The sequence below is a fragment of the Malus sylvestris genome, chromosome 15 (assembly GCF_916048215.2).
Source record: "Malus sylvestris chromosome 15, drMalSylv7.2, whole genome shotgun sequence".
Classification (NCBI taxonomy): Eukaryota; Viridiplantae; Streptophyta; class Magnoliopsida; order Rosales; family Rosaceae; genus Malus; species Malus sylvestris.
Window position 1 is genome coordinate 33,165,966 of NC_062274.1, and position 23,224 is coordinate 33,189,189.

A 23,224-nucleotide genomic window follows, 5' to 3' on the forward strand; every position below is an offset into this window, starting at 1 on the left:
ATTAGATTAAAATTAAGGGACCATTACTCTAATTAGGTTAAAGTTGAGGGACTGTTTCTGTAGTTGGATTAAAGTTGAGGGACAAATGATAATGAATTTTTAGTTGAGAGACCACAGTTGCACGTTTTGATAAGTTGAGAAACTAATGGTAATAGATTTTTGGGCTGTTTCGATTCAGATGCCTAGTTTTTGAAATTTTGAGATTAAACATCCATGCCTTTTAGATTTTTTATTAAACATCTTCCTACAATTTAGGTTCCACGTATTACAAAACTACACGATTTGCCATTATTTGCACTTTACCAATTAGCTATAAAATCTCTAGTGGTTATGATTCAGTATTCAATTTTAACAGAAATTCTTTTACAATTTAAAAAAAAACGACTTGATATTTGCTTCTACTTCTTACGTACCTTTTTCTTCCAACTCCACACCGTATTAATTGATAGCACACACCAATGTCAAATTGCCATCGAAGATGGTGGGGTACGATATATTGTACACCTTCAAATTTGAATATTGACACTAAAGTGTAAGCCTTTTGTTTTACCGCACTTTGTACCGATATTTTCATAATTTTTCACGTACCATGGTACATTTGGAAAGTTAGCTTCGATTGACTCAATTTCCTTTTAGATATTATAGTGGGTACGTTTCACTTGAACACGAGTATGTTTCAAATTGCATGGTACATTTTAATTTGACATTGGTACGTTTTAATTTAACTTTGGTACGTTTTAATTTGATATTGGTACATTTTAATTTGATATCGGTACGTTTTTATTTTGAAAAATAAATTGTGGTGATCCATGTCAAGAGATACAAGATGCAATATGTGTGCATACTCAATAATGGTGGATATAAAGATCGCGGAACATTCATAAGCCAATAAAATAGATCGTTATCCCCTAACAAATTGCAGCTTATTTTTAGTAGTTATTCTATGTCTATGTCTATGTCTATGTCTTTCTCTCTCCCCTGCAAAAGTCTTCACGCATGTATCTCTCTTTTGATGAACTGGATGAGAGAAACGAAAAAGGCAGAAAACATGGCCTCTGATTTTTAGGGAGATAATTAAGAATTAATAAGTGATATTAAAGGATAAACTGGAAATGAGGAGATATATCCTTTTACTTTGAGAAAAATACATTGGTAACAGATAAATGAATTAAATTAGAAAATGCTGATGTGGACATAAATTAAAGCACCCTGATTAAATTTTTAAAAGTTTAATCAAAACTTAAAAACCTACAAATGTTTAGTTTAAATAATATGAAAAAGAAGTGGTAGAATCTAAAAATTAAAGAACCTTTGTTTTAGTTGAGTTAAAATTAAAAAATAATTACTACAATTTACTCTAAATCAAAATAATATTCTTTCTCAAGGGTCGAGAGGGAAATAGCTGTCTATCTCTCTCGACCGAAGAAGTTTCGGCAGCCATTGGAAACTGTGTCGAGCGATGGCTGCGGCAGCACCTGGGCAGATAAACACCGAACCGTTAATTTCGTTGGGTTCTCGAAGCGTCGACTGCTTTAAGAAACTCGAGCACATTGGCGAAGGCACTTATGGGTCTGTCTCTTTCTCTCCCTCCGGCTCTCTCTCCTCCCTTAAATTTAATCATGAACAATGATTGCCCCTTTACTAATTAGGAACTTAAGTATGTAAATAATTCATGATTATATGAAAATTTATCTGTAAATCGACAAATTCGAAATATGTTGGGTAAAATTGTGAAATCATGATTGCTATAATTAGGTTTTAATCCTGTGTTCTTGGTTGTTGTCGTCGTTAGTATTTTCTGGTAATAGTTTGTATGAGTATTAGCATGGGAAGAAAAACTAAGAAAAGTAGTTAATCTCGATCGTTAAATAATAAAGTTGATTAAAAGTAGAGATTATTAGGTTCTTTAATACAACAATGGTGATGTAAACACAAGTCCAAGAGTGTGGAAATTATGTCTGATGTTTTTTTCTTTGTTTCAAACAAATATGTCTAATCTGAAGCAAAAGCAAATATGCTTTTACATGATGAAGTGCAAATACTTGTGCGGGGTTTTCTTAATTCATCTCCTGCATGATTGTTCTTTTGCAGTCAAGTGTTCACGGCCAGAGAAACCAGAACTGGGGAAATTGTTGCGTTGAAAAAAATACGCATGGATAATGAAAAAGAAGGGGTATTTTTCTTTCCATGTACCATGTGTTAATAAGTCAGAAATTGGTTTGGATTTTGTGAAACTACGGGTGTATTTATGTATTTACGTACACCACACCCAAGCTTACTCCGTTACGTAAATACACACACATTGTGGTACGCACGTATTTCACATCCTATAATAAGTTGCGGAACTTTTGTTTTGTTTATATAGTTCCCTATTACAGCAATCCGGGAAATTAAAATTCTGAAGAAGCTTCATCATGAAAATGTTGTTAAGCTGAAGGAGATTGTAACTTCTGCAGGTACTTTTGTTTTTATCATTGATGTTTTATCTCACATCACAATTTTATGCATTTGTAACGTTTATATTGGTTATGTTTTGCTCATAGGTCCCGAAAGGGATGAGCTGAGGAATCAGGGTCGTGAAAGGGATGAGCAAGAGAATCAAGGTCCTGAAAGGGATAAGCAAGAGAATCAAGGTACACAAATCTGTTGCATGAAATCCTAGTCAGTTGTGTGTGTTACATCACTGTGTATGTGATTTCAGAGAGTGTCACTTCGTATCAATTTTTTGTCTGAGGGGGTTATTCTGACATTTGTTTTATCGATTACAGATACTAGTAAGTCCAAGGGTGGCATCTATATGGTTTTTGAGTACATGGATCATGATCTGACAGGCCTTACTGTTCGTTCTGGACAGACATTTACTGTTCCCCAAGTAAAGGTATTAGATATTTTTTTAGAATATTGGATGAGAGAAGATTCTGTAACATCAAGTTACTAACAGTTTTCTCACCTTGTATTCTTCAGTGTTATATGAAGCAGTTATTGACTGGGCTCCATTACTGTCATGTTAATAAAGTACTTCACCGTGACATCAAAGGTTAATTAACAAGTTATATCATCTCCTTTGTTGGAGAGAATTGTTAATATGTTGCACCAGGAGCTATATCGGAATAAAAAGCCTATTCTTGCAGGTTCTAATCTTTTGATAGATAATGAGGGGAAGTTGAAGCTAGCAGACTTTGGGCTTGCAAAGTATTATTGTAGTAACCACGAGGTAAATCTTACAAATCGTGTCATTACTTTGTGGTATAGGTAAACATTTCCTTCATAATTACCATTGGAAATTTGTGTTGCTAAAGCATTGATTCATTTAAGGAGTATGCCTGATGTTTGGTCAGTGCATAAAATTGATATGATTGGAGCAGGCCCCCGGAGTTGCTGCTTGGAGCCACAAAGTATGGTCCAGCTGTTGATATGTGGTCTGTTGGTTGCATCTTTGCTGAACTCCTGCATGGAAAGCCAATTTTACAAGGAAGAAATGAAGTTAGTTAGCCAGTCATTCTTCTCTACCCAGATAATTGGTTCTAGAATTCATGATTTTACCACATTTTGCATTACATTTTGGCTAATATTGTGAAACTGCGAGGTCTTAATTCGATTAGCTATAGATTGCTTCAGATTTAGTTACACTGTATGTTGTTGAAAGATATGCACTGTTTTTCCGCAATCAAAGATTAAGATCTCAATGCCTTTTTGGAAATATGCACAGTAAAATCAAATATCTGTTGAGGAGAATGTGTTCGAAGGATGTGTTTGGTGGAGTTTTCTTCCAACTTGTTTCATCCTAAGGTGTAAAAGTCCTTGCTGTGCCCTATTAGAGGCTGTACCAGGACTTTTATTTTTTATGTTTAATTGTTTTGAGGTGTCTAACTATGATGCAGCAATATGTGGTTGGTTCAAGAATCAAGATAATTTGTTTTTTATTTTATTTTTATTTTTTCTGAATTTGGTGGTTTTATAAAGTATAAAAGACATACATGACTAGGGATTGGAAACATTTGTGTGCCTTGCTGTGACAACCTTGTGTTCATAGTAAAGCATGTTTTTTTTGCTCATCATTTTGAAGTTATGTTTCTGCTGGTATGTATAAATTTGTGAATCACATAGATCTGGGGACATGGACAAACAATTTCACAAGGCTAAGTTTTGTGATATATGTTTTATTCATATTTATTGTAGCCTGACCAACTGAACAAGATATTCGAGCTTTGTGGATCACCTGATGAGATCAACTGGCCAGATGTTTCAAAACTTCCTTGGTATAATAATCTCAAGCCAACAAAAACCATGAAACGATGTGTTGGGGAAATTTTCGGACAGTAAGTAAACAATTGATGAGTTTTATAAGTACTATGATTGAATATTAATGTCATAAGCTATTTGATTCTGTATGCTCATTAGTTTTCTATGTCCATTTCAGTTTTGACTTTCATGCTTTGGATTTACTGGACCACTTATTAACTCTTGATCCAAATCAGGTACCGCTTAAATTGGACATGCTTGTCATAATTATTTTTCTAGTATACCCGAGTCTAAATGTGTTCTAGAATCGGAGGAGTTTCTGCTTTGCTATGTTTTTTTAGTAGATTAGCCATACTAGCATAATTCATTTGCTGCCATTTTTTGGTATGGAAACCTGAATTCAAATATATACTGGCTCAAACAAATAGTTGAGCTGAATATTTGTTTGAAGATTATGATTAATCATATAATGCACATTATCAGGAGGCTTCAAGGAAAGTAATATAATTGTATACCGACCAACATTATGGATCATCACTAACTGAAAATCAAGCCTTTTGGCCACATTTGCTGCTACTGTGGAGGAATGAATTTGATAATGTACATTGAGAAATTTTCCACACACTTCTGTAGTATAGGGTTTAAATTTTGGGTGCTTCAATAATCTTTTTCTTATCTATTGTCTCCTATGTAGAGATGGACCGCGAAGCAAGCACTGAATGCAGATTATTTCTGGGCTGACCCTTTACCCTGTGATCCAAAGAGGTGTGTTTTGCTATTTTAAATTGTCTGTATTCCATTTGAGTTTATTGGATCACTTGGTACATTCAATAGTTGTCCGTCCCACGAACAGTTCCCCACAGATGGTGATAAAAACCCAGTTGTGTTGTGCCTACCCAGGATGACAATTTGTATTTTGCTCCTCTTTTCATTGACTTCCAAAACTCCATTTAGGCGATTCTTGCTCATCACACGTGCATCGCTAACCAGGTTTGGTCACCTACTAGCCTAATACGTGTCCCTTTTTCTGAAAGTGGCGGCATAGCATTGGACCCATCATTGTGGGAATTTGAGTTGTCGTTTAGGTCTTTTGGAATGCCTATGATTCCAGGTTTCTCTTCGTATTTATATATTTGTTAACCTGTACTTGTCTTTCATTGTACAGCCTGCCTAAGTATGAATCGTCACATGAATTCCAAACAAAGAAAAGGAAGCAGCAGCAGCATCAAACTGAAGACGTATCAAAGAGATCAAAGTCACAGCATTCTCATAAGAATGATTGCCCGCCTCCCATTCAACATACCGTGCAAGCTCCTCCACAATTGCAGGGGTCCCATCATCCGATGACTGATAACCAGCCTCCATTATCTGCTGGACCTAGCCACCACCACTATGGAAAGCCGCACGGTCCTCCTGGAGGCCCAAGCAGGTATCCTCCCAGTGGAAACCAGAGTGGGCCTTACCATATGAATCGTGGAGATCAAGCAGGACGTTACAGTGGCAGACCATATCCACCCCAAGGACGTGCTCCACCATATGCTGGGAGTGGACCAAGTGCTCCTAGCACAGGAGGCGCCCCCGCTGGTTATGGAATTGGCCCTCCAAACTATTCCCAAAACAGTCAATATGGAGTTCCTGCTGCTGATAGAGGTGTGAGTACACGAAATCAACAGTATGGTCGGAAGTAGTGACAGTCGGAACCAATGCATGGAATTAGGAGATTATACCAATGCAACAAAGATAGTTATGGAATCACAGTCGTGTTAGGGTTAAAATGTCGCAGAAACAAAATCTGGCTGTACATTCTTTTGGGAGTCGTTTTTGTTCCTCCATATGGTCCTAACGTTTTCCATGAAACGTTAAACAGAACTGTAGACCCTAACCCTGCTGACATGGTTGCCGTTATAGGACCCAACCTGATGGTTCAAACTAGTTTGTGCATGCATTGCTTTTGTATAAGTTCCCCAAGTAATAAGATGCTCGATTTCCTTTGTTTTCTTTCTGGTTACGTTTCTTTCATCGTTATGACAATCTGGTTTTGCACTCTTGAAACTTGGATCAGCTTTTGGAGGAATTTTTTTGAGTCCTTGGTATCCAAGCGGTCATTCCATGTGTCATAATACAAGTTGAGGGACACGAAAAAGTTTATCATTTTCTCTATTTGTATTATAACATGTGAAGTGCCGCCTGAATTCCCGACACTAGGAACAGTCTCTCCAAGTTTTGATGTATAGCATAAAGAATGTTAGAAGAGTGACATTGTCCAATGAGCGGCTACTCGATCGGAGGTGAAAAATTCTTGAGCTTTTGGTTAAAATGATCTAAAATCAAATCGCAATTGTTGAAATGATAGAATCAAGTATCCTATTTATCATATATAGACTATGCATCGAGAATATATCATGTTATACTAAAAACTAATCATTTTAGCAATAACTAATTGAAATTAGATCATTTGATTCAAAAGCCCAGAACTATTTTGTAGAAGAGTGATACTTTGTACACCAAGTTTCATCTCTTGACACCTTTGTTTCTCTGGACATCCAATTTACTCACATTTCTTCAGACACCCAAATTTTTTTACTACACTTCCAATAATACCCTTCTTTTACTTTTTATTAATTTATTTTTCTCTGGACACACAGTTTTGATTTTCTTTGGACACCCATTCTGCCTTCTCTATCAGATCGCGTTTGTTTGTTTCAAAACCTTATAGGTGTCCAAAGGAAATAATTGTTTTTCCTTAAAAGTTCACTAAATCCTTTATGGTAATTTTATATATGGATATAAAAGTCTTTTTCTTTTAGTAAGTAATGGGTGTCCGGAGGTTAATTTGGTACCACCAGTAATTACTTGAAAAAACCTGCTCAGATCCGTTTATCTTGACAATTATTTCCCACAATATATGCCCATTTATTCATGATTTTAATGATTAATTAGATAAAAACAAATTCTAAGCATCTGTAAGTTTGCTAATTTATCTCAAAATACTAGTCAAATACAAAACAATCAAAATCTCAAAATAATAATACCCCCGGGTCAAGCACACGCAGCCTGCCCTTAATTCTTCTTTCACTGTATGAGTTGACTGTTGCATTCCTCTTGTAAGTTGTAAGTTGTAACTACTCAAATGACGATGGAAAATCTAAGAAAAATTACAAGCAAACTAATCATTCTCGACTAGTCATCCTCGACAAGAACCTTCCGATCATGATATGGATTCAAAAGTATTATGTAGACTCGACTTTGAGAAAAATCTTCATGAACTCGTATACAAGATAACTTATGGCAGCAGATGGTAAAACCTGAAGAGTAAGGACACAAGAGAAACGTTAAGGAACTTCACCGTAAACCTGATGAAATGAGAAAGAGCTCGACAAAAGATGTGGTGATTTTGAATATAATTACATTCAAATCAAAAATCATTCTCATCTAAAGAATCGTAAGGGCACCGTACCTGCAATAGGCTTGGTGTTAATCCTGCATAAAGAGCAGGCACACCTCCTTGCTCGACAATTTTAACACAAGTTGCAAGCGCGCTTAACTTAGTTGCTCGAACTTGCATTTGAAGGTGTCTCCTCACAACTTCAAATGGATATGTAGCAGCTTCAGAACAAGCACCGGCGATTGCCCCATATAGTAATGTTCTAACGGGACCCAACTCCAGTTGTTCCAAAGCATTCAATTTATCACCTTCTTGTTTCATATGTTGGATCCTTTTCCTCCCTTCAGGTGAATGAAGATAAGCCGATTTCAGTATATCATAAACACCGTAGAAAACTGCACCTGAAGGTGCCATGCTCACAATCGAGGGTAGTAAACCCTTGTAAAGAGAAAAGAACCCTTCAGTTTGGATCATGTGGCGGAAAGCACCGATTACACCACCCAAGGCTTCTCCTCCAGGTGCTACCAACTTTGTCCTGATCTGAAAGAATCCACATTTTAGAATGTGACTTGCGAAAATTCTTAATCTAATAGCACAAAGCCTGGAGTTGGGCAAATTCCAATATCAACATATTTGAGGCACAAACCAAGGTTCCAAGCAATGGCCAAAAAACACGAAACATTACTTCATCCAACGTAGGAAGCCGAAACAGCTTTTCCCGGAAGAAAACTTCTTCTCAGATGCCTTGTAAAAGACAATGGAATGATTTACTCCCATTATTTATTTCTTCTTTTTTTTTTCTTTCTCCCATTCGACTCAATTTCAACGAAGAAATTAATTTGAACACAAATTAAGAAAAGAGACGTCAGGAAAAAAATGTGCTTATGAGATGAAATCAGCTGAACCAATAAGTAATAACAGTAGAAAGTTGCAACATACAGTGTCCATAGGTAAGCACAGCAAGGTAGCTGTAATTCCAGCCGCTGCACCAGCAAGAAACCTCTCGTAATTTGTGGACTCCTCACTCCGAGACAGTTTCCTCAGATGATTTCTGTAAGTATCATAAGCACAGAAATTGATAGCCTTAAAGGGTGCCGTGCGAAGAATATTGACAAAATTTCCTTTCCAAAATCCCTTCAGCCCTTGAGAAGCTGCAATCGTCCTGATGAGTTCAATAAGGTTCTTCTGTTCGCCACGAACTACATATTCCAGCTTTAGCCTCTCAAGAGGAGCAACGAACGTCCTAAGAAAACACCAAGACTCTAGAATGGTAAGGCATGAGCCCTTATTCAACTAAAAAAAATCCAACAGCCAAAATAGTAATATTGATTAATCCAAAACTCTATATATACCAATCCAAATTATTGCTCAAATATCCACAGAAAATAAAAAACACATCACAAAAATTTATTTTATCGGAATTTGAGTTTTTTTACGTCAAAATGTTGATAAGAATGTTTATATTGTGTCCATCTGTGTTGGTGAATAGTGGAAAATGATTAGCCCTATGCATAGGCTCACATGCTTGATACATCTATTTGGGTCAGCTTAAAAAACAAAAATCACGATCTAACGGCTAAAATATTTGGATAAGAGCACTACAATATAATTCTATTGTCAATCCAAAAGAGTCCGGAAATTCATTTGGGTCAGCTTAAAAAACAAAAATCACGATCTAACGGCTAAAACACTTTGATAGGAGCACTACAATATGATTCTATTGTCAATCCAAAAGAGTCCGGAAATTCACAAATAATTATTCACAAAATCATAAGTAAATAAAGATGGAACTGGGTTTAGGGTTTGGAGTAACCGAACCTTGAAACCATAGCAGCAACAGCTCCAGACCAAAGATGCTTGGTGGTATTCATAGCACCCGATCCCTTCCGTGCAGTCTCAGCCTCACCCTTCTCGAACACCGCCACGACGGCGGCCTCCTCCGATGAAAAGCTTTTATCCCCATTTTGCCCCAGGACTTGTCCTGATTCCGGAACATACTCTTCCTCACCACCATCTCCTTCACTTCCCCTTATCGACAAACTCACAGACAAAAACAACGGCGTGCCGCCACCGCCGCTTCTTCCCTTCAAACCTTCAAAACGCAGCGTCCTGCGGCCGCGGCACCTTAAACAACATCCCGAACGGGAACGCAAACGGACATTGGGTGAAATCAAGGAAAGGAAGGAAGGAGGGACGGTGTTACTCGGGTGCAGGAACAGGCCTCCGAGGAAGATGGGATCAGAATCGGGACCGCGATCGGACGGGTGGATATTGATGAAATGGGTGAGGAGGTTGAAGCTGGAGTGGTCGGGTGGGAGCATTTCCGGGTACGTGCAAACGGCGTCGTAGAAGGGTGGAGGAGCGTGGGAAATAAGGACATTTAGAGAGAATGTTTATAAGAGAGTGGGGAAGTGGAGAGGAGGAAGAAGGAAGCTTGAAGAGGACGAGAGAGAGAGAATGGAATAATTTGAGAGAGAATGTATTCTCTCTGGAATTATTATTGTGCGACGGGAAGGAGATGAAAGTGACAAAAGGACAAAAGGTGGGAATTTTGAATTGGTGATGGTGGATTTGGTGCTTGGTTTCCATCGCCTTCATTTCAGTATCTCTTGTTTGGACGATTGCTTGATTGAACCCTTTCTGTTCGGATCCCAAAGTCCAAATATTGCTCACTTTTTTTCTTTCAAACAAAACCATATTATCTACACTACGAGGTAAGGGGAGATGTGAGTTTAGCTTCACAATAGGCTAGTTATAATGTGATTCAAATGCGAGAATCAAACTTAAAATCTCACACTTACAAATAAAAAAGAATATCATTAGACCACTATAGTACTAAATGACAAATACTACTCACTTTTGAACACGAGACCTATTATTTTTCTTGTTTTCCTTACAAATGCTAAAATAACTGCACTAATCTCTAAGGCCTTGTTTGGTGGGCTGGACGGGATGAGTTATGTCTAATTAAATTGGACTTGTAACCCAACCCATGTTTGATGAGAAAAGAAGTCGCACGGACTGGATTCCGAATTTCTGACCCAAGTCCATAATGGAGTGGATTTGGAATCGGTCACTACCCATCTCATCTGTTCGATCTTTCTCTCTACGCTTTGTCTTGTCTCCCTCCCCTCCTCCAACAGCTAAAATAATTGCACTATTCTCTAAGTCACAGAATCTTTTCGGTAAGTGCGTTCATTAGTATAATCTCTACTCTTACAAAGCAAGCTGACTTTTAGTTTTTTGTTATTCCCTACTTTAGGTTGCATAATGAAAGAGACTGTCTTTGCCTTTAGATGTTGCTAATATTTAGTCATGTCATCGTTGTGTAAATAGAAAAATAATTTTATTTTTTTTCCCTACTAAATAATATGATGAATTCTATGTAAAGGTTGTCTTAATTGTATCAATGTATGTTATTTTACACACCTGGATTGTCTTTTTTTCTTGGATACAATTGGGAGTGTTGAAAATCTAAATCGGTATTGTTTATGCTTACGTTTCTTCGCCCTTGATGCTGGACAGTTGAGTTTTGGGTACAAAATATTGTTGTTTTAAGTGATCAAATCACATTTAAGGAATAATTTTTTTTTCTTCAATATCTATTTATGTGGTAATTTCTTCTCTTTTTCTTAACATTTTAATAGAGGTTTGCTTAGATGTCTTCATCACAATAGGCCTAGATTCATCAGTACTTGGTGAATTTGACATCATTGACACATTCCAATCCATAATGTCCACTTGGAAATCCGAATCGAGTTGTGTTGGCCGACATCTAGAAGGTAACGAAGCCATAAAATGTAGTGTAGTGGAAAATGTGAATAAATTTAAATCTAAAAGTGCCTAAATATAAGAGTGCGATGTGAGCGGGAATAAGCCCATTTCATACGTGATGTCAGAGTATAAGTACAGTACAATAAAATAGGGTGAGAATTATACCATCGAAGGTAATCGTATTCACCAAGATTTGACAAAAATCCTCATCAATAAGAAAGCTCAGCTACTAAAACCTGGAGGGGCAAAAAAAAACAAGGGTGAGTGGGCTTGAAAATAAAGTTTTATAAAAACCTTTTTGAAAACATTGTAGCCCCTTGCCGTAAAACAAATATAGTTTCCAAAATATACATACTACGTATAGTAAGAAAATACCTACCATAGCCTGCAAAATCATAAGATTGCCATATGTCGCAATATTGCGTAAATGAACATATAACAACCAATAACACATAATCTCGCCTAAGTAAACATATCATATTGAGTGCTCATCGACACATGTTGACACATGAGTTCATGTAGAGGTATTTTGACATGAACATGATTGGGTGTAACAATAATATACACTCTAGCGCTACAATCACATGAAGACTGGCCCTATTTGCGGTCACATATGAGTTGGAGTTGCCTACTGCAACCTATACGACAGGACTGACACCTTCTTGGATCCAAGGCGAAAGTGCGGTGCGGATGTGAACATATGCGTGAAAGACTGGCCTTGGCCCTGGGTGAGCACTAACACCGGTGTAGCAAACGATGAGCAAATAACATAATTATAATAATGCCACAACCATTCAGCAATTCTAGTCAATAGCATACTATTCATGACCATAAATATAATTAGGGCATCCCCTTTTAGGAAGCTTACCTGTGCATCCCGTAGGATTATTTCATCATTTCCCAACAATAAGGCATTTCTTATAAACGTAAGTTTAAGCATGGCAATCACGTAGAGAATTTATTAATAATTGTGTATATGGAAACTAACCTATATATATATATATATATATATATATATATATATATATATATATATCAAAGAAAAGACCCACTCACAGATCATGTCGTCGAGTCGAACCCGTCTTGTAGCATTGAGAGTCCTTGCGATTCATTTCGCCTAGAAACGAAACCATTTAGGTAAATATAACATGTTAATGAAATTACGCGTTTTCGTACAAAGTACGGCTAATAAAGAAACTATCCTACAATGGTTGAATTTCGAAAAACGGATGACGGATTCGGAATCAGTGCGTCGAAATACACTAAGGAGGGTCCACAACCTTACACAAGTCAATATGGAACATCCGCCCATGGATTTTCGATCCGTAACTTCCCAAAGTCCACATTATGCTTCTAGAACAACATACTAAAACTTCTTTACGATCCAACGGTCAGATCTCTACCAATTGGTAGAATTAGGTTGCTATCAATGTTTATTTTACAAACTTAGAAATTCAATTTGGGAAGATCTGTAAGTCGGATTCCTAATCCGTCAATTCCTATGGCCCTCAATTATTACGTACTATAACATATTAAAGTTTGGTGACGATCCAATGGTCGGATCATCGAATCATATAATAACCAAGTGGCGGCCCTTAACGGAATTATAACCAAACAACAGAATTTCGTCAATCAGATGTCTAATATGGAATTGGGGCACCCATTTTAGCATAGGGATGTCAAGTGGTGTTTTTGCCCACGCATCGCCGCGCGTGGCAGCCGACTGCCCCGACTCGCCAGAAAAATTCAACTATTTCAAAAAATTATCAAATTTAACAGGAATGAAGGTCTCAACGAGGGGAGCAATTTTCATACTTGTGGCCAAGTCCAATTTGGCGAAGAAAGGCCCCAAATTAGCTCGCACCCTTCGGAAACCCTAGAATTGGTGAGCTTCGATTCGCCGTCGCCGGTGCTCCGCCGCCCCTACCATTGGTTGGGTCTTGTTCCTGGGTCTAAGGGGAGTTGATTAAGGGTGGTGGTGGGTGGTGAAACTCGCTGGAACGGTAGAATAGCCGTCGAGTACTTCCGGTGCTCCGGTGAAGTTCCTCGGGAGTTTGAACCTAAAACCGCACGATCTTGGGCAGAAATGGTAGAGGGGATGTTTTGGAAAAGGTTACAGGTGGTAGATGGGCAATTTGGCTTGAAAAAATGGCACAAGTGGTCGGAAACCACTCCGGGTCGAACGGTTTGGGTGTGGGTTGCAAGGGGTCTAGGTTGGGTGCTCTGCACCTTTCTCCTCTCTCCTTTCTCTTCCTTCCCATTGGTCCATCTCTTTCCCCTCTTCTCCTAACTGGTATGTCCCCCTCTTCTCTGATTGGGCAGCCAATGCTCTTTCTCTTCTTTCTCCCCTGCCCCTCTTCTTCTTCCCTCTCATTTGTCTCTTACTCTCATTTCCCTCATTTCTCTCATCTTCTTTCCATCTCAGCCATACACATGGCACAAGATGATGCTCCAACAAGAATCAACGCCTTTACCTCAAGGGCATTTTCGTAATTTTACTCATTTAAAATCAATAAAATCGTAAAGTTAGGGTCAAGTTGTCACATCATGGCACGTATGCTCTAAATAGTTTTCGATTTTTGTATGTACATTTTGGCTTTAAAGTTTTCTTAATTTTTTGATAATTTAAGGTTCAATTTTCATTTTTGTATCCCTTATAGCTTAATTTCTTTCTTTCATTGTACAACTTTATGAATTCCTTACGTGTTCTTTTTACATTTTTATTTCGTAGAATTTTGCATATTTGGTTGGATTCTTAAAGGAATTTTCTTACTTTACTCGTTGTCCATATATCATGGAACTACATGTACAGTTTATGCATGTTTTTTTTTCCGCCAATCATTAAAACCTTCTCCCTTACTTTTCCTATATCACCTTAGACGAAGTATGCCTACATTTGGTTTGATTTCAGTGCATTTTATCCACCAAAACAAGAAAAGAGAATAAGTAGCGTGGAGTTTCTTTTGTTTTTTTTTTTTTATGAACAAATTTGTGATTCTGTATATTATGCTGATGCAGGACAAAATTACGGTTTGATTTGATTGCATAAAGATAATATTGTTGCCTTACCTATTATTCTGTAGTGTCTTCCCAAGATTCATAAATCAAACCTTTAAAACCGAATCATACTACAATATGTTGGAGAACAATTCAAAAAATAAATAAAAAATAACAAAACTTGAAATATTGATTCTTTATTAATGAAAAATACTTGCAATACTGAATAAAATAATAGAAATAATTACAGGAAATAAAATGATATTAACCTGATTGAATCACATATAGAGGCTAGCGCAAAAACTATGTCCTTCAAACAGTATTGACATGTATATCACTTACATCGAAATGAAAAACTAAGAATTTATAAGCTGAACTATTAAATGCAAAACCAATAAAAACACAATCAATAGTTTTAGGCCCTAACTTTGTTCTAACGGGACTTGTACTTTTGCCAGGCAACCCGACACTTTAAGCAATTTATACGTTGGGGTTCTTCCTTTCCATAATTCATATGGTGACTCTTTTATCGTTTTAGGTGGAATTCAATTCAAAAATGTATTTGCAGTAAAGCTTCACCCCACAAATTGATTGGAGCTAATCAACATGGAATTTATCATGTCTTCAGAAGTCCTGTTTTTCCTTTCGACAACATTGTTTTGTTGCGGTGTATAAGGAGCTATTGTTTGATGAATTATGCCATGAGTGGCACAAAATTCAGCGAAGGCATGAGACTTGTATTCTCATCCCCTATCCGACCTTAAGACTTTGATCTTATTGTTAAGTTGATTTTCAACTTTTGCCTTATATGTCTTAAACATATCCAAGGTCTCTTCTTTACTATGAAGTAAATAAACATAACAATACTTACTAAAATCATCTATAAACGTTACATAATAGTTCTTTCCACCACGAGTTGGATATGATCGAAAATCACACAAGTCACTATGAATTAAATTTAGCAAGTCATTGGATTTTTCATGCACTGATTTCAAGCTTTGACTTGCAAACTTCGATCTTGTACAAATCTCACATTCAATATTATCTAAATAATCAAGTTTGGGCAGCAAACCTAAACTATGCATTCTAAAAAGAGAACGAAAATTTACATGACCTAGCCTAGAGTGCCATAAATTAGACGAATCAACAATACAAGAAGAAGCATTCTTTATTTCATTCATCGCATTAACAAGTACATTCAATTTTAATAAGCCATCAGCAAGGTAACCATTTCCCACAAACATTCCCCCCTTAGTTAGTACAAACTTATTAGACTCAAAAACTAGGTTGAATCCCTTATTACTAAGGATAGGACTAGAAACCAGATTCTTCCTTATATCGGGTGTATGCAACACATCAAGAAGAGCTAATTCCTTTCAATACGTGAATTTCAAAACGCATTTTCCTATTCCAGCCACAACAGATGCAAACGCATTTCCCATAAACAGTTGTTCGTCTCCCTCGACTTTCTGGTATGCAGAGAACATATTTATGGCACCACATACATGGTGAGTTGCACTAGTATCTATCCACTAGTCAGAGTGATCAAATATGAGATTGATTTCAGAAATCATTGTAGCCAAGATGTTCATATTATTTTCAATCAGGTTTGCTCGGTTGTTGTTGCCTTGATTTTGAAGACCTTAATCCCTTTGATGGCAACATTCTTGAGCCCTATGGCCTTGCTTTCCACAAACGCAACAACTTCCCTTAATTTTCTTGAAATCTTTGCATTTCACACTAGGGACAAAGTTCTTTTCCTTCTTATTTTTCTGGAATTTTGGCTTTTGCTTTGATGAACCTCCTTCAACAATATTCATCTTGGCTTACTCAGACTAGGCCCTTCTCATTCTTTCTATTATCATCCTCAATTCTCAACCTTACAATGAGATCTTCAAGGCTCATCTCCTTGCGTTTGTGATTGAGATAATTCTTGAATTCCTTCCAAGAGGGTGGCAATTTCTCAATGAAATAAGCCACCTGAAAAGACTTATTGATCACCATCCCTTCAATATGAATGTCATGGATGATTTTATTGAGATCTTCAGTTTGAGAGACAATGGACTTGGAATCAACCATTTTGTAGTCCAAAAATTTGCCCACGACAAAATATTTTTGAACCAGCATCCTCGAGTTTATATTTTTTCTCAAGTGATTAGCAAAGTTCCTTGGTTGTTTTGAATATCACATAGACATCATATAGCAAATTATCCAATGCATTGAGAATATAGTTTCTGCAAAGGAAATTATTATAATTCCAGGGATCTATAGCCTTGAAAGTGTTTGCTGAAATATTGTCTCCTTCTGCACTAGGCACAGTTTCACGCATGACATTGGCCAAATTCAGAGTTGTAAAATAAAGCAGCATTTTTTGCTGTCATCTTTTGAAGTCTCCACCCTCAAAATTCTCAGGCTTTTCAAAATAAGGTTTAGCTCCTGATTGTTCCATATTGTTCGAAGATTGTTGGATAACAATTCAGAGATAAATAAAAATAACAAAACTTGAAATACTAATTCTTTATTAACAAAAAATACTTGCAATACAGAATGAAATAACAGAGATAATTACATGAAATAAAATGATACTAACTTGATTGAATCACAAATTGAGGCTAGCGCAAATGCTATGTCATTTGAACAGTGTTTTTGTCCCACTCTTATGCTTGTGGTTCGATGACGTCTACTCGACCATGATATAACTATCTAATCATACAATTCGCACCAGATTATAGAATTATGGCAAATTGCTATGTGTGTTTACTCTCTATAGGGTTTTGTATGGGAGTGATAGAAAGGAAAAAAGATAATTTACGTTGAAACTGAGTCTTCAGTTATATAGGCTATTTCATATCCTTTCAAATACCTTTTAGAAGTATCTAAAACCACACAACTCTTTCCAACTAGTTGTGTATATTAATCAAAACATTTTTAATATTAATTAAAAACTTAATCCAAAATTAAAATAAATTAACACTAATTAATTTTTACTTCCTAGGCTCTAAGTGCTCCATGGCCCTTATCTTGATTAATTAATATTATGGTACAATCATCACAAGCCTAATCCACACAACCAGTGGCCGAAACCTCAATTCCCATTCCAAATTGTCTAATTCCTAATCACTAATAAAGGTGACTAAACTAATATAACGCCTTGTAGGGAACTTGAGTTCTCCGATGTGGGACAATGGAGGCTTAAAACTCCAACAATGCCCCACATTTTGACCCGACAATTAGGTCCTAGGGTAAGGTGAGATACAAGAGTAAACAATAGATGTGACACACATTAGGATATGTGTCTTTTGGACTTGAACCTACCTTAGTATATACTTTTCGAGATTTACTAGATGACGCAGTGATTATAAAATCTTGAACTATTCATCTTCGTAGTAAACCAAGACAATAAGCAAAACATATGTCACACTAACACATCGCAAATTTATACATTTCTGTTCATTTTGGTCTTGAACAAATCCTGGATTCATGAGAGCTTTAGAAAATGTAGCCATGTAATTCTCATAAATGCGACCCCACATGTACTCTCATATATGTGGTATTGATTAAGAATAAGTTGCTACTATTCCACTTGATTTACAAGTATCAATATCATCAAAACTAATGTATCCTAAAAGCATCAGCAGTCACCATCATAAGAATGGGTATGTAAGTGTGTTTCTTCTTTGAACCTAGCTAAACCAGTTTACCTATTGAACCTAGACCATGGGATCTTCATTCAACTAGGTTAGGTTTCCGTTTGGCTGTTTCATTTTACTATATTGGCTTTAAACCCATTACCCTTAATGTATGCTTAACTTTCTCTCTAGATAAACATTTAGTAAGCAGATCCGCAATATTATCTTTTGACTTAACATAGTCAATAAAAATTACACCACTAGAGAGCCATTGCTTTATTATATTATGCCTTCGTCTAATTTGTCTAGATTTCCCATTGTATACACTATTTTTAGCTTGATATTGTGTAGCTAAACTGTCACAGTGTATACATATTGCCATTACAAGTTTAAGCACATCTTCCAAAATATTTGTACCATACTTGACCAATCCTGAAACTACTGAGCACCGGTCAACGTTATACCGTCAAGGACCCAGAAGAGTTTCCCTCCAACCAGGAAGCCAATCACAGCGCGACACGTGTCGATATCAGAAGCCAATCATAACGCGACACGTGTCAACATCAGAAGCCAATCACAACACAGCACGTGTCAATGTCAGAATGAAACTAGAAACTCTTTTCTATAAATAGAGATCATTCTCTCACAATATTTCCTAATGTCATTTGTACTAAATCATTTACTAGTACTCACTAAAGGAGAGCTTGAACCTATGTACTTGTGTAAACCCTTCACAATTAATGAGAACTCCTCTACTCCGTGGACGTAGCTAATCTGGGTGAACCACGTACATCTTGTGTTTACTTCCCTGTCTCTATCCATTTACATACTTATCCACACTAGTGACTGGAGCAATCCAGCGAAGGTCACAAACTTAACACTTTCTGTTGTACCAAAGTCCTCACTGATTTTGTGCATCAACATTTGGCGCCGTCTGTGGGAACGACACTTATTCCCACTCTCTTTAGCTTTGCCAAGCTGGTTTCCACCATTCGTACACTCTTTTTTGACTAGGCATCCCTCTTCAACGTGGGGAGCGAAGGAAGCCATAGTACACAGAATGACACCCCTCTTGCACCTAGTGCGAAGCAATGAAAGAAGGAAGGAAAAAGGGTTGCTCTTCAAGCTAAAGTCGATGAGCTAGAAGCTCAGAACAATAAGATAGCAATGAAGAATGAGGTCCTTCAAGAACAGTATGAGAAGCTTTTTGAGATGCTCTATGAAACTAGACGTACTCAATCACGCGAGCTCGTTGCCCCTGTGGACATCAACCATCATCTGGGTACCCCCCAACATGGAGGGTCACTTCCTTTTGACATGGGTATCCCTGATGAGGAGCGAGCTAATCATCAAAACATTGATCAACATGAGACTTCTCTCAACCCAGATGCTTCGACCCGAAGCAGGAGAAGTGGAGGAAGACACCTCCTTGCAGAAGGGTTGGAAGGATCGAAAGCCGTTTATCTTGACTGCCGAGACTTCCTAAAGCAACCTTAAGAGAATCCCCTTCACATATGCTTTAAGATTAATAATCCAAGGGTTTCTGAAAGACTCAGTCCCCTCCTACGACCTAGGCCTGCTGCCAATCTAGGGAAGGAACAACAGGTCCCAGAGGAACATGAAGGTACAGGGGACTCTGAGGTATTCCGACAGACTCGCCCTAGAAGTCAGTACGGTGAGTCCAAGAACAAACCACACGCCATTGCTCAAACTTTCCTACTTCCAAGAGGGGATGAAGACTTACGAAAGAAAATTCCAGTGGTACATAACTCCACTCATGACCCCCTTGTCCTACAGCTCATTGAGGAAGTAAACAAGTTGAAGGTTGAATGTCAGGCCGAGATACCTAACTGGAACCAACCCAGGCCTGGCCCTCTCACAAGAAGGATCCTCGACGCCCCCTTCAAGCGAAGACAAAACAAAAGCTTGGTTTACAACTCTATACTGGAAGGGAGAACCCAATTGAACACCTTAACCTCTCTGAGTCCACCATGGCATATCAGAAGCACACCGACGAAGAGCGAAGTCTTCTCTTCCCCTCCACCTTCTCTAGCGGAGCTCTAAATTGGTATTGCCGTCTTCCACCTGAGACAGTAGACTCATTTGAGGAATTGAGGAAACTATTTGTCTTTCAACACATCTTTCAGACCGATCACTTGCATTATGCAGATGACTTGTACACTATTCGCCAGAAGCCGAACGAGTCATTACGAGAATATGTCGGTCGCTTCAGCCATGAGTATTCTCGCTGCGCTGAGGCAGATGACAAGACCGCCCTTAAGGCCTTCACGGCAGGCCTACATGATTGTTTCTTCAAGTATATGATCAATGCCAACACTTGAAAGACTTACTCTGAGGTAATGGCACATGCTTACAACCACGCTTCCGCTGAAGCAAGGACATACCAAGGGAACCTCCATATGGTTAACCCCTATCAACAAATGGGAAGTGGAAGTCAAGTTCTACCAAGTGAGGAGATATTGGCCATTCAGACACCCATTGCATCATCTCCTGCCTCATTTAACTACTCACTAAGTCACCAAACGTATAAGTCTCTTGGTAAGAGGAAGAATTTTTACTCTCAGCAAGCCCATTACAACAAAAGGGATAGAAGTTCGTATTAAGACAACCAGGGGTGAGCGTACCATTGACTATTATGACTATGGGGCCAAGCCTCACTCTTTCAAAGTGGAGGACTAGGTACTGAAGGAAATGCTATTATAAGAAAGCATACACATTACAAATGTTTTGACTCCTAACCGCTTGATATCTTTTGTCACACAAGCCATTCGGCAAATATTTAAAGAAGAGGGAATTCAGACAACTTCTTCTGAGTCTTTTGCGTTCCTGGCACTGGAACACTTGGTCTACGCTGACCTACTCTTATACTTCAACTCAGAGCTTTAACATGTGTACTTTGACATAAAGTATGTGATAAAGTGTTACAACCAACATGGTTCACATATCAAAAGCATGGATCCCTTCATGCATAGCAAAACATTCATAAGTATCACTCATATCAATCAACATAAACATTATACATTCCAACACATTCATACATAAACATCATACATTCCAACACATTCATACATAAACATCATACATTCCAACACATCCATACATAAGCCAACTGTGCTTTGAAAGGGTTCAACATACTTTATGTCTTCGACACTTGCTACAATGTGCCTCGACACCTTGCCCTTATTCTCACCAACCAGGTGATGAAATGTAAAGAAGGAACTCATCTTCATGCCACCAACCAGGTGATGAAATGTACAACCCGTACTCTCCTTCATGCCACCGACCAGGTGATGAAATGTACAACCCGTACTCTAATATCATTTGACAACTTGCCACTCATGCCACCAACCAAGTGAAGAAGGAACTCATCTTCATGCCACCAACCAGGTGATGAAATGTACAACCCGTACTCTCTTTCATGCCACCAACCAGGTGATGAAATGTACAACCCATACTCTAATATCATTTGGCAACTTGCCACTCATGCCACCAACCAAGTGAAGAAGGAACTCATCTTCATGCCACCAACCAAGTGATGAAATGTACAACCCGTACTCTAATATCATTTGGCAACTTGCCATTTATGCCACCAACCAGGTGAAGAAGGAACTCATCATCGTGCCACCAACTAGGTGATGAAATGTGATGAAAGGTGATGAAGGAACTCACATTTGTACCACCAACCAAGTGATGAAAGCAACTCACCATTCATTCCACCTACCAGAAGACGAGTGGTACAACTTGTACATGTGAACTCTTAGCATTCACAAATAATCAAAAACCTTCAAGCTTGACAACTCAACTAGGGGGCACTTATGCCCAACAAGAGTTATAGTCACCAACAAAGTCTTATTGTAAGCCAACAACAACTTCAGTGCATGGCGTACGAAGATCAAGCTATTCAGCCCTCTTGCATCTACTTCAGACATCTCCCCTCTGTAACAATGCAAACACTGCAACTCATAGAAAGCTTCACACACTCTTGATCAAGACAGTGTGAAGCAAAACCAATTTATGGTGCCAACAAGAGCTTCATCAATGGAGGGCAACCACAATTCTCAAAAGCTTCACACACTATTGATCAAGACAGTGTGAAGCAAAACCAATTTATGGTGCCAACAAGAGTTTCATCAAAGGAGTTCAACCACAATTCTCAAAAACTTCACACACTCTTGATCAAGACAGTGTGAAGCAAAACCAATTTATGGTGCCAATAAAAGCTTCATCAATGAAGGGCAACTACAATTCTCAGACCTTCGAAGCAAGTTCAAGACTGCTCGAAGAAAATTCAATTTATATGGTTCATCCAAACCTTCGACTACTACAAGGTGTGACTTGCATCACAATCTCTTGCTCAACAATATGGAAGCAAAATTTGTATATGTTGTCTCTCCCACATTTTCAAATTTCTAGTTTCCCCAAAAAAAAAGAAGGGAAATTCAACAAAGCTTCATCAATGGAGGATAACTACAAATTCTCAAAAGCTTCACACTATCTTGATCAAGATAGTGTGAAGCAAAATCAATTCATGGTACCCAACAAAAGCTTCAACTCCAAAGCTTCACCTACAAAGCTTCAACTCCAAAGCTTCACCTACAAAGCTTTAACTCCAAAGCTTCACCTACAAAGCTTCAACTCCAAAGCTTCACCAACAAAAGCTTCATCAATGGAGGACAACTACAAATTCTTAAAAGTTTCACACTATCTTGATCAAGATAGTGTGAAGCAAAATCAATTCATGGTACCCAACAAAAGCTTCAACTCCAAAGTTTCACCTACAAAGCTTCAACTCCAAAGCTTCACCTACAAAAGCTTCAACACAAAAGCTTCACCAACAAAAGCTTCAACACAAAAGCTTCACCAACAAAAGCTTCAACACAAAAGCTTCACCAACAAAAGCTTCACCAACAAAAGCTTCATCAATGGAGGACAACTACAAATTCTCAAAAGCTTCACACTATCTTGATCAAGATAGTGTGAAGCAAAATCAATTCATGGTACCTAACGAAAGCTTCAACTCCAAAGCTTCACCTACAAAGCTTCAACTCCAAAGCTTCACCAACAAAAGCTTGAACCACAAAAGCTTGACCCACAAAAGCTTGACCTACAAAAGCTTCACCCACAAAAGCTTCACCTACAAAAGGTTGACCCACAAAAGCTTGACCCACAAAAGCTT

The 23,224-nt window shown here is 37.9% G+C and overlaps 2 protein-coding genes across 4 annotated transcripts; one reads left to right on the top strand and one right to left on the bottom strand.

Annotated features, from left to right (window-relative positions):
- The first annotated feature begins 1,365 nt into the window (after positions 1–1,365).
- On the top strand, positions 1,366–6,240 carry LOC126601706 (cyclin-dependent kinase C-1-like). Of its 3 annotated transcripts, none has more exons than XM_050268452.1 (13): positions 1,366–1,569; positions 2,092–2,173; positions 2,366–2,456; positions 2,544–2,603; positions 2,769–2,878; positions 2,965–3,037; positions 3,132–3,252; positions 3,366–3,483; positions 4,180–4,319; positions 4,421–4,478; positions 4,937–5,007; positions 5,143–5,232; positions 5,408–6,240. In XM_050268452.1, exons 1-13 carry the CDS (start codon positions 1,460–1,462, stop codon positions 5,928–5,930), a joined length of 1,647 nt encoding a protein of 548 aa, XP_050124409.1. In that variant the 5' UTR covers positions 1,366–1,459; the 3' UTR covers positions 5,931–6,240. The 3 variants fall into 3 exon arrangements, with proteins under 3 accessions (XP_050124409.1, XP_050124408.1, XP_050124410.1); XM_050268451.1 differs by having other exon boundaries at positions 1,367–1,569; positions 2,544–2,633; XM_050268453.1 differs by lacking the exon at positions 5,143–5,232 and having other exon boundaries at positions 1,368–1,569; positions 2,544–2,633.
- A 953-nt stretch (positions 6,241–7,193) lies between these two features.
- Positions 7,194–10,186, bottom strand: LOC126601707 (probable mitochondrial adenine nucleotide transporter BTL3). Its single transcript, XM_050268454.1, has 4 exons — positions 9,446–10,186; positions 8,567–8,870; positions 7,700–8,167; positions 7,194–7,547 (listed from the first exon to the last, which is right to left on the bottom strand). Exons 1-4 carry the CDS (start codon positions 9,946–9,948, stop codon positions 7,473–7,475), a joined length of 1,350 nt encoding a protein of 449 aa, XP_050124411.1. The 5' UTR covers positions 9,949–10,186; the 3' UTR covers positions 7,194–7,472.
- Positions 10,187–23,224: the final 13,038 nt, after the last annotated feature.

Coding starts and splice junctions, on each gene's coding strand:
- LOC126601706 (XM_050268451.1), top strand. CDS start 1,460: ATGGCTGCGGCAGCACCTGGGCAGATAAACACCGAACCGTTAATTTCG. Junction 3,253..3,365: donor GTCATTACTTTGTGGTATAG/GTAAACATTTCC, acceptor TGATTGGAGCAG/GCCCCCGGAGTTGCTGCTTG. Junction 3,484..4,179: donor TTTTACAAGGAAGAAATGAA/GTTAGTTAGCCA, acceptor TATTTATTGTAG/CCTGACCAACTGAACAAGAT.
- LOC126601707 (XM_050268454.1), bottom strand. CDS start 9,948: ATGCTCCCACCCGACCACTCCAGCTTCAACCTCCTCACCCATTTCATC. Junction 8,168..8,566: donor TGTGCTTACCTATGGACACT/GTATGTTGCAAC, acceptor GGATTCTTTCAG/ATCAGGACAAAGTTGGTAGC. Junction 7,548..7,699: donor TAACACCAAGCCTATTGCAG/GTACGGTGCCCT, acceptor CTTACTCTTCAG/GTTTTACCATCTGCTGCCAT.